Source organism: Gouania willdenowi, chromosome 12 (assembly GCF_900634775.1).
Source record: "Gouania willdenowi chromosome 12, fGouWil2.1, whole genome shotgun sequence".
In the NCBI taxonomy this organism is placed as follows: Eukaryota; Metazoa; Chordata; class Actinopteri; order Blenniiformes; family Gobiesocidae; genus Gouania; species Gouania willdenowi.
The window spans coordinates 1,439,022-1,454,017 of record NC_041055.1 but is presented as its reverse complement, the minus strand read 5'-3'; the positions used below and the strand labels follow the sequence as shown (position 1 = coordinate 1,454,017).

General features: G+C 36.4%; 1 protein-coding gene across 1 annotated transcript; it reads left to right on the top strand.

Moving 5' to 3' along the window:
• The first annotated feature begins 5,778 nt into the window (after window positions 1-5,778).
• Window positions 5,779-10,759, top strand: LOC114473600 (beta-1,3-galactosyl-O-glycosyl-glycoprotein beta-1,6-N-acetylglucosaminyltransferase 4-like). Its single transcript, XM_028463332.1, has 2 exons — window positions 5,779-6,084; window positions 8,622-10,759. Exon 2 carries the CDS (start codon window positions 8,623-8,625, stop codon window positions 9,913-9,915), a length of 1,293 nt encoding a protein of 430 aa, XP_028319133.1. The 5' UTR covers window positions 5,779-6,084; window position 8,622; the 3' UTR covers window positions 9,916-10,759.
• Window positions 10,760-14,996: the final 4,237 nt, after the last annotated feature.

The following is a 14,996-nucleotide window of genomic DNA, read 5'->3' as shown; positions in this document are numbered from 1 at the left end:
AAAGTTTCGCGCGACAGACGCGAACAGTCCCGCAGAAAACGCGTTTGGTGTAAACGCAGCATAACTCCATAGACATTGTAGCGCCAATAAGAAAAACAACCAAACTGCGGAAAACAAAACATAAAGATCCAAACTACATGAGTGAGTAAGTAAATTAAAGTATTATCTACTATTCAGCTGCCTTTAAAAAAAATAAAAAAATAAATAAAAATCATTGTTTACCTTTGAACAGAGTGGTCAGAGCTTAGCTTCCATGCACAGCATGACACAGAATCCACAGTTTTCCAGATGGAGAATTGAACAGGTTGAGGTCAATATCGACTCTAGTAAAACAGCGCGTTATTGAACAACAGTTTTATGGTTTAAACAATGGGAAACGTGTCTGCAGAAGACTCACCAGTGGCTGATGGTTTCAAATCATCTATTCAGAGAGCTCCGTGTTTGAGAAGCTAACAATAGCATGACACAGGAGGAAGTGGAGTCTGCCGTGGCTCAGACACACGAACATCAGTGACTAACATCAGGCCCATTAAGTGAGACTTAAGAGCTTTGCTAGTTTATCAGTGAAAACACGGCTGCTCAGACGTTCCTCTCCGTATAAAACTATCTTCTTCTCTTTCACTCGTGTTTACAGTCCGTGTCTGCTTGGCTGTGTGCGCAGCGATTGGCTCTGGCTGCACACGTGACTCTTGCTCGTGTGAGGAAATAGATATAGATGGTGCGCTAGCGCCCCCTCACACCCTGAGGTCAAAAGCTGAATAGGTTTCATTTCGGGGCCGTCCATAAGTGAAATAAAATTAAAATAAACATTTTGAAATGACCAAATTACTCCAAAATAACAGATACACACACTCAGGGTAATTTGAACTCGTCCAGCGAGTTTCAGGTCAAACTGGCACCGTGTCGGGGAGATATTTGCTCCACACACACACACACACACACACACATCCATACACACAGAAACGCTCCAGTGCTTTGCCTTTGGAGAGCCACCTTACGTCATTGTGCAACAATAGGTCCTGGTGCTCCGCAGACATCTCCGACAACAGCTGGCGAAATAAGCAATGTTGGAGGCTCGATGTTGAGCGAATAAAGTTTATTATAGCCATCACATTGTCCATTGTCTTTTTAAAATGATCGCTCAGTTTTGCGCACAATACAGTCTGATGCACAAAACAATGCAGGGTTGTCATCTGAGGCGCAACAGCGGACCAACGTGCAGCCAAACTGCTAACTTTTCCAGCCATGGATGGAGCCCCATCTGTAACAAACATGCACACGCGCTTCATGTCCAGATCATTATCTTCAAAAAATGATATTTTTTGTTGTTTGTCCATCTAATGGCAACAAGTCCAGCAGTTCCTCTTTGAAAACGTTCCCGTCAAAAAACAGACATACATGCAAAGCTGGGCTGTGTCAGTTCTATCTGTAGACTCGTCTACTGCTACAGTCATACTATCAGCTTTTCTGAGCACTTTCAGCAGTGTCTCAAAGACATCTGTGGCGAGAATGTCAACCCTGCGAATGTTGGAAGTGTCAGACGGGTACCTGTTTGATAGCAGATGTAACACTCTTCTTAACTTTATCGTCGGTTAAGACTTCGTCCACGACAGCCAACACGCAGTCCTTCACAGTTTGAGTCTGTGAACGGCCTCTTTGTCTTTGCCAAGATTCATGATACACGAAGTGAAGCTGCTGTGGCTCTTTCCTGAGCTGTGCAAGTCTGCTTCATTGTAGTACAGCTCCGGTTGTAAGACGCAGTCAAACTTTGAATTTTAGCCGCCCTCGCATGAGATCCCTCGGGAATGTTTGTTCAAAACGCGGCATGTTTTTCAGTGTGGTGTCTCCGGACATTATAGTCTTTCAGCATTGCAACGCACTCGTTGCAGAGTAAACACATTGGTTTGGCGTTCTGGTGGTAAAATAAATAAATACTTGTCTGTCCATGAAGGATTAAACCGACGGTTTTCCTCTTCGATTTTTCGTTTCAGGGTAGAAAAAGACATGCTGAGATTTTCACCTGTAGAGAACTGCTAACTCCGCCTCAACAACAACACAATGCATTGTGGGTTGTGTTGCATTCAATGTTTGTAATAATGTAGGAATTTTTGTGAGAACATGTCAGTGTTACTGAAATATGTTTTTCTATACTTCTCGAACCCAAGTCATTCAGCATTTGCCTTTGGGCCACTTGAGGGTTGCTTTCGGGCTGCATGTGGCCCGCGGGCCGCTAATTGAAAAAGGCTGCACTACAGTCAATACCACCCTATGGACGGGTGTCGTGACACAGACTGTAACCGGACTAAATGGTGGTCCGTTATTCACTCAACACTCACATACCTGCCTGCATGCCACATAGACGGTGATCGATAGTGAAACACACCTGATCGGTGTGTGTGTGTGTGTGTGTGTGTGTGTGTTTGAGACTGTAATCTCCTCCGTTGGTTCTCACACACACGCACCGCGAAAAAATGTGCAGCTTTCAACACAGCAGCCATTGCCGTCAATAACTTCCGAGTGAGTTCTGTCTGGTCTAAATAGCGTTAGGTCAAACTAACATGAAAATAAATGTTTCGAAATGTCATCACCAAATGAAGAACAGTAAAAAAAGTATTTTTCCTCAAAAGAGAAAAGAGAAGTCCACAGGAGCTCCAGCATGCACCGGAAGTAAGCTGTGCAGTGAAATAGATGTAGATGGTGCGCTAGCGCCCCCTCACACTCTGAGGTCAAAAGCTGAATAAGTTTCATTTCGGGGCCGTCCAGAAGTGAAATAAAATTAAAACAAACATTTTGAAATGACCAAATTACTTCAGAAAAACACATACACGCACTCTGGGTATTTGGAACCCGTCGACCGAGTTTCAGGTCGAACTGGCTCCACACACACACACACTCACACACTCACATCCACACACGCAGACCTCCCTTGAATTATAGTATAGATAGTATAAATAGATACCTAAGTCTGTTTTTTAAAAAAAGTAAAGTAATTTGTTACCTTCCTTTACCCAACTGTAACTGAGTAAACTATTAGAAAAATTAGTAGATCTTAGAAAACTATTTAAAAACAATTATAGATCACAATGATGAATTCATGTGTAATAACACACATTTTAAATAAACTAATGTTGCAAATAAGTGGAAATAAACAGTATTTAGTCTAGTGGCCCCATTTTAATTTCAAGAATTTTCTGGCAAATCCATTTTTTTTCTAGAATTAATGATTGATATGTTGATGTCAAATATATATATATATATATATTTTACTGCATTTTAGTTGAACTAGATTTATATTTCACAAAATGAAAGTATGGGGGGTGAAAGTAACTAACTTTTACTTTGAGTACTATTTAATTGAGCCATTTTTTCTTGTACTCAGAGTCAGCTCTAGATATTGGAGCCCTAACTGAGATACCTTTTGGGGGGCCCACACTGACAATTATAGACAGTTACCGTATTCTATTCTAAACCAAATGAATTAAATGTTTCCTTCTATGAACATGATGGAAATAGTTTACTAACTGCTCCTCTTTGTCTGAATGATCGTCAGTGTCAAACAATTTTACTGACTCATTGAAGGTGAAATAAAATGTACAGTATGTAAAGGAAAGTCTAATGGAAGATAAATAAATACAACAAAAGGTTAAAGCCTAATTTTAAATTTGTTCATAAATGATCATTTTCAATAAGCCTATAATAATTCATTTGCATAAGAGATTCCATCAAATAAACTTCCAAATCTTCTACTTAGCAGAAACACAAGGAACAGGGTAATAACAGCAAAAGACATTTTTTTCTTTAAAACAAAGAAACAAGGTAAACATGAATATAAATATGAAAACAGTCATAGCTACAAAATAAAAATGAACAGTATTTATACAGTGGTAAATGTAATTGTTATATATATATATATATATATATATATATATATATATATATATATATATATATATATATATATATTTTTTAAATAAAAAAGCCTCAAAAGAAATGTTTAAAAAGTCTAAACATCCAAATGAAAAAATAAATTAAAATATTGTTTTGAAATTCAAAATACGATGGAGCTTTGTTGTCAGTAAAAAAATCAGTTTTCCGAATTAATATTTTTTTCGGCAAAACGGATTTGTAAAAAAAAAAAATTAATTCGGAAAACGGATTAAAAAAAATAATTCAGAAATCGGATTAAAAAAAATATTAATTTGGAAAACAAATTAAAAAACAAAAAAAAAAAGTCAGAAAACAAATACAAGAAAAAAATTTGGAAAACGGACAAAAATATTAATTCTGAAAACAAATTTAAAAATATATTAATTCAGAAAACGAATTTAAAAAAAAATAAATTCGGAAAACGGATTATAAACATATAAATTCGGAAAATTAATTCATATATTTTTGGAAAACAGATTTTTTTTTTTTTTACTAACTACAATGCTCCATCGTAATTTTGTTATTCTATTATTATCATTATTATTATAACCTTTACTTTTATTATTATAACCATTACTATTATTACCATTACTATTATTACTATCACTATTACTATTATGTCATCATCATTAATTATTGTATCCAAAGAAATGAAATATTCAAGGACGTGAGTGTGGAGATTAAGTGTTGAGTGGTATAACCAGCATTTCACCTTGTATCAAAGCTACATCTGTGACGTTTTTAAAAAAATAAACAGTTTAGAAATCGGTTCAAAATTCAACGAATAATTCTACTTAGAAATTGAGAAATACCTCTTTCTGTCGTAATGTCTATGCACTGCTGCTTCCACCACCACCGGTCCAAGATGGCGGCGCTGTTGACGTGTCCCTCCACATACGTCTACGTAGTATGACGTCTGTGGTCGCAACTCTCTCTACACGGCTCTGGTGGTAACCTGTACGCATTAGCGCCTCCTTCTGCTTCGGATGGTGAATACAAGATTAATTAATAAAAAGCTGTTTAAAACTTGCATAAGCTAAATATATACATGAAAATAAATAAAATATATTTATATAAAATATAAATAATAATAATAATAACAATAATAATAATTTGAACCAATCAAATTGTTACTGGTTTAATAGGCTATGATTGCAATTGTTATTATTATTAATTATGTATTTGTTATGATCAATTACTTTTTTGGTGAAGTACTTTCTATTCTATTAAGACCGGTTGCACATTTTGCACTGATATATTTATACTGAATCCTTCTCTGAACTGGTTTTTATCCTTTTTTTTATCCAACTGTTTTTGTTGTGGCTAAATACAACGTAATTATAACGTCAATTCGTTCTGCAGTGCATCTCTGTTATGTTGAATGACAATAAAGGAATCTATCTATCTTTGAAATTTAATTGTGTTTTAGCCTGTGCTATAAATTAGGTTTATTTCTAAATAATCCCTATATTGAAACAACAGAAATAACAGTATTTTATCATTCTTAGCGTGTAATTACTTAATTCCATTAAGTTGTACTTAAGATATGTTTTTAAGTTATGCTTACTATAAACAAATATACTTCAGTTTACTCAAAAACTATTAAAGTTACTCAAAAAGGAACATGTTGCACCAACCTGACATAATTAAGTTCGTAGAACTTTTTCTAACTTTGAGTATTAACTACTTAGTCTATTTACTTCCTTGGTTGACAGTGAGATGTTGGGAGAAAAACAGACACCGTGTGTATAATAATCATTGGATCAGAGCCAAAAGTGCATTTTTGCCTTTGTTCCTCAAAGGAACAAAGGCAAAGGCTCGACCAATGAGTAATGAAATGCACGCGCTCTGTTCTCATCTGCTTCCAATGAGGCGCAGCCACTCAGAGGAGCATGGGAGAACTTTGAAGGAGTTTAACATCAGTTTGGATGAAGAGTTCACATCATGAAGCTTAGACTCGGAGGTTGGAGGTTGGAGGTCATCCTGGTCTGGTCACTTCACGCTTGTGCAAAATGCAGGATGTGAGGATGAACTCGCAGCGTGCGCTTTTCCACTGACTACATTTAAACCTTAACCCAAAGCTACCACTGGGAAAACATTGAAACTGGGATCTAAGTTTCCTTCAGGACTTCTTCTTGAGAAATAAAAAGAAATAAGGTGAGAAAAAACACGTGATCGATTTGAATGTTGAAGCTAAAAAAAACAGCAACTTTATGCAACAAACTGTGATTTTTCCTAATTTGCTTTAGATCAGATTTACTGCAATGTTTGAGAAATTTCTGATATTCACCTTTCTTGTAAAAAAATATGTCAATCTAAATGTTAGATTTAAGTCTAAATGTTAAATGTTAAATTTTAAATGTTAAATCTAAATGTTAAATTTTAAATGTAAAATCTAAATGTTAAATCTAAATGTTAAATTTTAAATGTAAAATCTAAATGTTAAATCTAAATGTTTAATTTTAAATGTTAAATCTAAATGTTAAATTTTAAATGTTAAATCTCAGGTGATACTAAACATTTAGCTCATATGCAAATTTACCAGAAGTACCAGCATAAAATATCACACGAAGATCATTATCCGCAGCCTATTCATGGAGTGATTGCACTCCACATTTAGATTTAACATTTCTATATAAATGTAACATTTAGACATAATGTGTGGCCATCCCACCCTGTCATAGCCCGATCCTGTCCAAAAATGTGTTATATAAAACTGATGTATTATTATTTATTATAACATTTAGATTTTGATTTAATATTGAACATTTAGATTTTGATTTAATATTGAATATTTAAAATTTGATTTAATATTGAACATTTAGATTTTGATTTAATATATTTTTACAAGAAAAGTAAATATCAGACATTTCTCAAACATTGCTGTAAATCTGGTCAAAAGCAACATAAGAAAAATCACAGGTTTTTTTAAACGTGGTTTGTTGCTAAATGTAGCAAAAAGTTGCTGTTTATTTTATCAACTATACAATCAGCGCCCATCACCAGCAAATAACCCAGATTTACTACATACAGTCAAATATAGGCTACATTATAATCAAATATAAAATAAAGTAGCATCACAACATGAAGATAGTCTCTGTGCAACGTTTGCATGTTCTCCCAGAGCAGAGATGAACTTTTATCACTGTAGGGGCAACAAAACTCTGATCTGAGAGTCACATTATCATCAAACATTTATCTCAGCATTTGGAATAATGAGCAAATATTTCTGTAACTTTTGTATATTTTGTTGTTTTGTGTATTTTTATTTTAATTTGGTGTATTTTTGGTTTGTTTTTGATGTCAATTTATTTCTTTTTTTGTTTTTGGTGTGTTTGTGGTAAATATTCTCAAATTTTGTGTGTGTTTTTTGTTAAATTTCTGTTTCAGTTTGTGCACTTTTGTGTTGTGTATTTTTGTTATCTTTTAGTATATTCTTCTTATTTTATGTTTTTATTTTCATTTTGTGTATTTTTGGTTATTTTCTTAGTTGTAAATTTATTTGTTTTTGTCTATTTGGAATATTTCTCTCGTTTTGTATGTTTTTGTTATAATTTTGTGCATTTTTGTTGTGGCTTGTACGTTTGTGCTGTCATTTAGTATATTTTGTCTTTGAGTAGTCTATTTTTGCTGTGTAGGTTTGTGTGTTTTTTGTAGATGTACATTTTTATGGTTGTGTTTTTTGTATCATTTAGTTTTTGTCTCTGTCATTTTGTGCATTTTTGTTGTTTGTGTGTATTTTTGTATCATTTAGTATTTGTTTCTCTTATTTAGTTTTCATTTTTATTTTGTTTAGTTTTGGTTTGTTTTTGTTGTGAATTTATTACTTTTTGTCGTTTTCTGTGTTTTTGGTGTCACATTTCTCTCAATTTGTGTGTTTTTGTCATTGCTTGTGCTTTTGTGCTATTATTTAGTATATTTTCCACATTATTGTGCAGTTTTGTGTATTTTTAGAGTCATTTTGTTTGTTTTTACTGTCATTTGCTGTATTATCATATTTTTGTAGATTGTATACGTTTTTAAGTGTTATTGTTGTTGTTTAGTACAAGAATTGTGCAACAGAAGAATGCGCTTGTTGTTTTTAAGACCTTCAAAGATGACGTCACAACGTAAAAAGACGTAAACAACTGCAAAGGCCACGTCTCCACAAACCTGGAGAACCTGATTCTCTTGAAACTAAATGAAAAAAATTGGTGGTTTGATAGTTAGTTAATCAGGTCCTTTAGTTTTATAGTAAACATTTTCAAGTTTTTTTAAATGTTAAACTCAAAGTTGCTCAGGGTTTTATTGAGCATTTGCATTTTTTTTTTTCTTGAAACATTTTATTTACAAATGTAATCTGTAATGAGTGCTACATTCTCCAGGTGTTCAAAGGTAACAGATTTAATTCATTTCCATGTTTTCTACAAATTCTTTAGAAAAATAAAAGACGGAATTTTCTGGTTTAAATTGGTTTTGTTATTGAATGGACATTTGTTTAAATTGTTTAAATTTTTCTTTTTTTTACTTCAGTACATTTAGTAGCATGTACTTTTTCACTTATACTCAAGTAAGGGAGCAATTTCAATACTTTTACTTTTACCAGAGTATTTTTAATTCAAGTATCTATACTTTTACTTGAGTACTGAAGAATAGGACTTTTGCCACCTCTGGTTGTTTCTCGTCATGTGACATCATGTCTGGTCTCTCCGCAGAATGAGGAGGAGATATTGGTTCCTGAGAATTCGACGGCAGCTCTTCGGCTGCTTGCTGCTTTCTCTGCTGATCCTGAGCCTCCTCCTGGGGATCTGCATCACCTACAGTGCTAGTGCTGGGTCCTCAGCAGCACAGAGGACCACGAACCTCCACAGGTACCCCATTAACTGCTCAGCAATCTACGACATGGACCCGGTGGAAGTGGGGAAGTCCCTGTGGATCAGGAGGCAGCGGGTGGTGGAGGAGGTGAGCGATGAGGCTCTGGCTGAGCTCACCTCCGACTGTTCGTCCTTCTTGAAGATCCGAGGTTATGAGAACGTGTGCTTCTCTGAGGAGGAGCAGCTTTTTCCTCTTGCCTATTCTCTGGTGGTCCATAAATCTGCTTGGATGGTGGAGAGGCTGATCCGAGCCCTTTATTCACCCACTCACGTCTTCTGCATCCACTACGATCTGAAGTCTCCGCTTCAGTTCATCTCAGCCATGAAAGGCTTGGCTCGATGTCTGCCCAACGTCTTCATCTCCAGCCAGCTGGAGAACGTGGTCTACGCCAGCTTCAGCCGCCTCAAAGCAGATCTTAACTGCCTGTCTGACCTCCTGAGGTCGGACGTCCAGTGGAAGTACGTCATCAACCTGTGTGGCCAGGACTTCCCCCTCAGGTCCAACATGGAGCTGGTCTCAGAGCTGAAGAACCTAAATGGTGCCAACATGTTGGAGACAAGCCGTCCCTCCGAGGCCAAGAAGGAGCGTTTCACCTTCCACCACCAGCTCAAAGACTCTGTCCTTCAAAAGACTGACCAGGTGAAAACGGAACCACCTCATGGGATCCAGATCTTCATTGGGAACGCCTACTTTGTGTTATCCCACCAGTTGGTCCTTCACATGAACTCCTCAGAGGTGGTCAGAGACCTCCTGTCCTGGTCCGAGGACACTTACTCCCCCGATGAGCACTTCTGGGCCACGCTGGTGCGGCTACCCGGCGTTCCAGGAGAGGTTCCCGTTTCCCAGCCGGACATCACGGACCTGATGAGCAGGACTCGGCTGGTGAAGTGGGAGTACCTGGAGGAGTATCTGTACCCTCCATGTTCCGGACAACACGTTCGCAGCGTTTGCATCTTCGGGGCCGCGGAGCTGCGCTGGCTGCTCAATTACGGACACTTGTTCGCCAACAAGTTCGACCTCAGCGTGGATCCCGTAGTGGTTCAGTGTTTGGAGGAGAAGCTGCAGGAGAGGCAGAGGTTGTTCGAGTCCGTGGCTCTGCACCTTATCTGTCCAAAGACCCTCAAGGATCAGTGAAATCAACTGACTTTTTGAATAAGACGTCAAATGCTTTTTCTTCCTGCACTCGACGAAGGTGGTCATTCTCTGCTCACTCTCCCTTCCTTATCTGCCCTTGGTGCTGCTGCTTGTTTTGTCTTGTGAATCTAATAGGAGCCTCTCTTTACACCCCTATCCAAAAACTAAAATGATGGAACTGATCAGTTGGTCTCTCAATGCAATTGACCAAATTTTGTCGACAAAAAGAACGGGCAGAGGTGAGCCCGCCGGTCCGGATGGAACATTTGCTGCTGGATACGTGCTTGACTCCTGGCAGAGGGTCATGTGTCAGTTCATTCTTTTATTGACGACGTGAAAGACATCTACATGATTGGAATTATGATCGTAGGCATGCTGCTGATTGGAGCTGGCAGCTTTCTGACCTATCGCAAAGTCTGTATTACATTGGCAGCTGTTTGGAAAAGGCTTTCAGTCATTTCTGATGGATTGTGCAGGGCCCTTAATACTCAGACTCGTGATGAACAAACTCAAAAGTAAGCTGGAGGCTACTTTGGAACAATTACATAGAATTGAAACCAACTTGGAGAAATAATATGCTAGTTAAGGCCACTTTGTTGGATTGCTGTTGGAGACCACGACTCAAGGCTACCAAAATTGTGCTGGTTTGAATCTAAAACAAATCGCTTATCATCATTGGCTCCCGAGGCTGTCTCTTACTCACCAAGATGTTTGTGTAGACATGACGCCCTTGTCCTCCCATGTTATATGGGATTGTATTTTCATGTTTCTTGGACGGGATGAAACTGAAATGAAATTTTGTTGCTCTGTTGCTTTGTAACGTGCATAAAGATTGATTGATTGATTGTCATTGAGTGTTTGAGAATGTAGTGTTGTGGTGGTCAAGACCGGTCTTGGTCTCGAGACCAAATTTTAAAGGTCTTGGTCTTGTCTCGGACTCGGGCTTCCCGGACTCGTGATTTTCCGTCAAGACCGTCAGAGACCAGCACTAATTCCTGCTATTTTTAAACTTTTTTATAATGTGATAATAACACGGAGAAGAACGGGATAAAACAATCCTTTATTCATTATTTAATCCACCCCGTATAATGACCACAACCTTCCTTAATGTGACTGAGTGACGTGTGTGACACACTTATATGTGTGTGGCTACGGTGTCAGTTTGGACCGCGGAGCGCAAGGGAGAAATGAACTAATCACTGGTAAAAATTCCAGTAAAACTCCAGAAAACAATCACCAGTAATAAATATTATCTCACTGGTAAAGACAGTAGCTCTAATAACTGGTAAAATGATAAACTGATGATGTTACAGCCTGTGAAGGCTGGATAGGGGACGCACTTACTCTGCTTCTGGGTCCTAGTGCCAGCCGAGCGGTGAAGCCTGTTCCGTTTACCGTGTTTACTGAGGTTTGTGTGTGTTTAATAAGTCCGTGTGTGTTTAATAAGTCTGTGTGTGTTTAATAAGTCCGTGTGTGTTTAATAAGTCCGTGTGTGTTTAATAAGTCCGTGTGTGTTTAATAAGTCTGTGTGTGTTTAATAAGTCCGTGTGTGTTTAATAAGTCCGTGTGTGTTTAATTAGTCCGTGTGTGTCCGTGTGAAAGTCTGCTTTTCATTATATCCATGTCTTTTAAGGACTTTATTACATAATGTCGGCTGTAGTCCGGGCCGCCGCCATCTTGGTTTGTATCGTCACCAGTGCGTCATTGCCGCAGAGTTGCACATGCCCAGAATGAGTCAAATAACTGTAAAGAGGTTTTATATTAGTCTATTTTCTTTTTAAAGTGGTGTTTTTTTGTGTCTTTAGACTCCAATTACATTTATGTATATAATATGTTCCCCACAATATAAACAGGTTCACAATATAATTATTTTTTATAGTTTCTGTTTCCACTGTATCCAGAATAATAATAATCTTTCTCAACTAGAACTGTTGATTGATTTGTCACATGACTTTTCCAGGGTTTGAGTTTGTTTTATTTAGTTTCACATCTACCTGTAGATCTATGTTTTTTACACTGATGACAACTTGTTTGTAGTTGTATTTCAGAAAGTTTCACTTTTACAGTTACAGTTGGAAACCTTTGTTAATTGAATATCCTAGTTATATTACAGCAATCAAATTAAACTATATCAACTAAGTGAATTAATAAAAATAACCTGTGTAAAGGCTTTTTCAAACTAAAGAATTATCTTATTAAATCTGTGACCTGTTGACCTGCACAACTGAAAGAATCAGAATCAAGAATCATTATTTCTTGGCAGAAATACTTTTAAACACTTGCTGTACATTCAGCTGACATAAAAATATTGTTTTCAAATATGTAGAATAATTGTGAATTTATCAGTAGCAATAGTAGTTTTAATATTTTAGTTAATTTTTTTGCAGGCACCTTTTTTGTCCATCAAATGTATTTAAAATAAACTAAAATTAAAGAGAGAATGTCATTTAACTGTTGAACCTTGCCATAATTTTATTTATAGATTTTTTTAAATTGGAAAAAAAAAATGTTTATGGTCTCGGTTTGTCTCGGTCTTGGTCTTGACTCCCGAAAGTCTTGGTCTTGTCTTGGTCTCGGTGCATTCTGGTCTCGGGCAAGTCTTGGTCTCGGATAGTGTGGTCTTGAACACAACACTATGAGAATGCTTCTACGTGTGTCAGAGGTTTAGATCAGAGTTGGCTTCTCAAAGAACAAGGTTTTTTATGGTCATTTTGAGACATTCTGTTGTCTCATGTCAATGCATTTTGTCCTTGTTGTCATTTTGTGTGTTTTTGTTGTCAGTCTCTCTCTCTCTCTCTCTCTATATATATATATATATATATATATATTGTATATATATATATATATATAATTAGACTATAATCTAACTTTAAAAATCATTTCATATGATCTTTTCTCACATTAAATACTGTTTTACTGTTTGGTCATTTGTTAAAAACACTGCACTAAAACATGTAGAACAGTTTTATAAACGAGCCATTAAAGTTTTTTTTTTTTTACCAAAACACCCAATTCTGTACCTTTGTCCAATTTTAGAGAAATATCATCTTTTGAATTTTAACAACAATTAGAATTTTTAAACATTCCAATCGTTGATCATGTTTGGTTTGAATGCAAAAGAAAGAGAAAATCTACAGTTAAAAACATGTTGCAGTAAAGCTGCCTTATAAATACAGTAATCTACTATGATCACTATGACACACACACATGCACACAAACGTGTCCAGTAAGTGACTTTTGATATGAATCAAACTTTGTGTTGACAATAAGGAAATAGTTTATCATGGTTTCAGTTGGCACTACATCAGGGTTCACTCAGAAACACACAAAGGTGTTTAAGACGAGTGCAAGGAGTGGCTTTTGGTTTTAGATCCCAAAAAATTTATGGAATTATTTTTCACATGAATCACACAATGTCTTATTGACTGGGGTATGAAACAGGTGAGCTGTGCAGGTTGTTCAAGGTAAAAAAAGTTTACTTAAGGTGACAGACTGTGACAAAACCTGATATGTGTTCATTCATTCATCTACTGGCAAATAATGGGCATGACAAATTGTGAATGTTGTAAAATTGACAATAAAATGTAGAAATGTCACAAATGAGAGAAATGTTGCAAAAATACATGAAAAGGAGCAAAAACATGACAAGAAAAAATGATGAAAATAGGTTAAAATATGGCAAGTTTGGTGGAGTTGAAGAAAAAAGGCAAAAGTCAGCAAAAATGGGCTCAAATATCCTTAGTCTCTTAAAGGCATTAATGGCGACGCCCTCCCAGTGTCTTGCCACGCCAAAGGGGGTCCTGACCCCAAGGTTGAGAACCCCTGACTTAAATGATGCAACAAAAAAGCATGATTCTGTATTACTGTATAACTTTATTATTATTATTATTATTATTATTATTATTATTATTATTATTATTATTATTATTATTATTATTATTATTATATTCTAGTCATTGAAGGACCTTTTTAAGTTGCAGGAAAAATATTAAACTGTGGTGGAGAGAAATGGATTGATGAGTTCAAATGTGTTAAATGACAGAATGTTAGTGTAGTGATAATAATAATACAAATAATATTGATAACTAGAATAAAAAGTAATCCTACTAATGTACTTTATTCTAGAGTGCTTATCTTTCGACTATAAGATGATTACCAGATTATTTCAGAACAGAACTACATATTAATAAGGATTAAAATCACTAAAAAATTAAATAAATATAAAATGGCTCATAGAGCGATGACAGGAATTATAGGCAGTTTGAAAAGTTGAGTTTTCAGCCCTGAGGTCTTTTTTTTTCATTTTTATGTTTTTGTCTGAAACTTCTGATATAGCCAGAAAATTCTTTCAATATAATGTTGATGCAGACTTGAGTAGGAAACGTGATGCCATTTGATGTAGATATGTTGATTTTATGTTTTATGAGTGTAACACACGGTGAGTAACAGAATGTAACACACGGTGAGTAACAGAGTGTAACACACGGTGAGTAACAGAGTGTAACACACGGTGAGTAACAGAGTGTAACACACGGTGAGTAACAGAGTGTAACACACGGTGAGTAATAGAGTGTAACACACGGTGAGTAACAGAGTGTAACACACGGTGAGTAATAGAGTGTAACACACAGTGTGTAACACACGGTAAGTAATAGAGTGTAACACAGTGTGTAACACACGGTAAGTAATAGAGTGTAACACACAGTGTGTAACACACGGTGAGTAATAGAGTGTAATACACGGTGAGTAATAGAGTGTAACACACGGTGAGTAATAGAGTGTAACACACGGTGAGTAATAGAGTGTAACACACGGTGAGTAATAGAGTGTAACACACGGTGAGTAACAGAGTGTAACACACGGTGAGTAACAGAGTGTAACACACGGTGAGTAATAGAGTGTAACACACAGTGTGTAACACACGGTGAGTAACAGAGTGTAACACACGGTGAGTAATAGAGTGTAACACACAGTGTGTAACACACGGTAAGTAATAGAGTGTAACACAGTGTGTAACACACGGTAAGTAATAGAGTGTAACACACAGTGTGTAACACACGGTGAGTAATAGAGTGTAATAC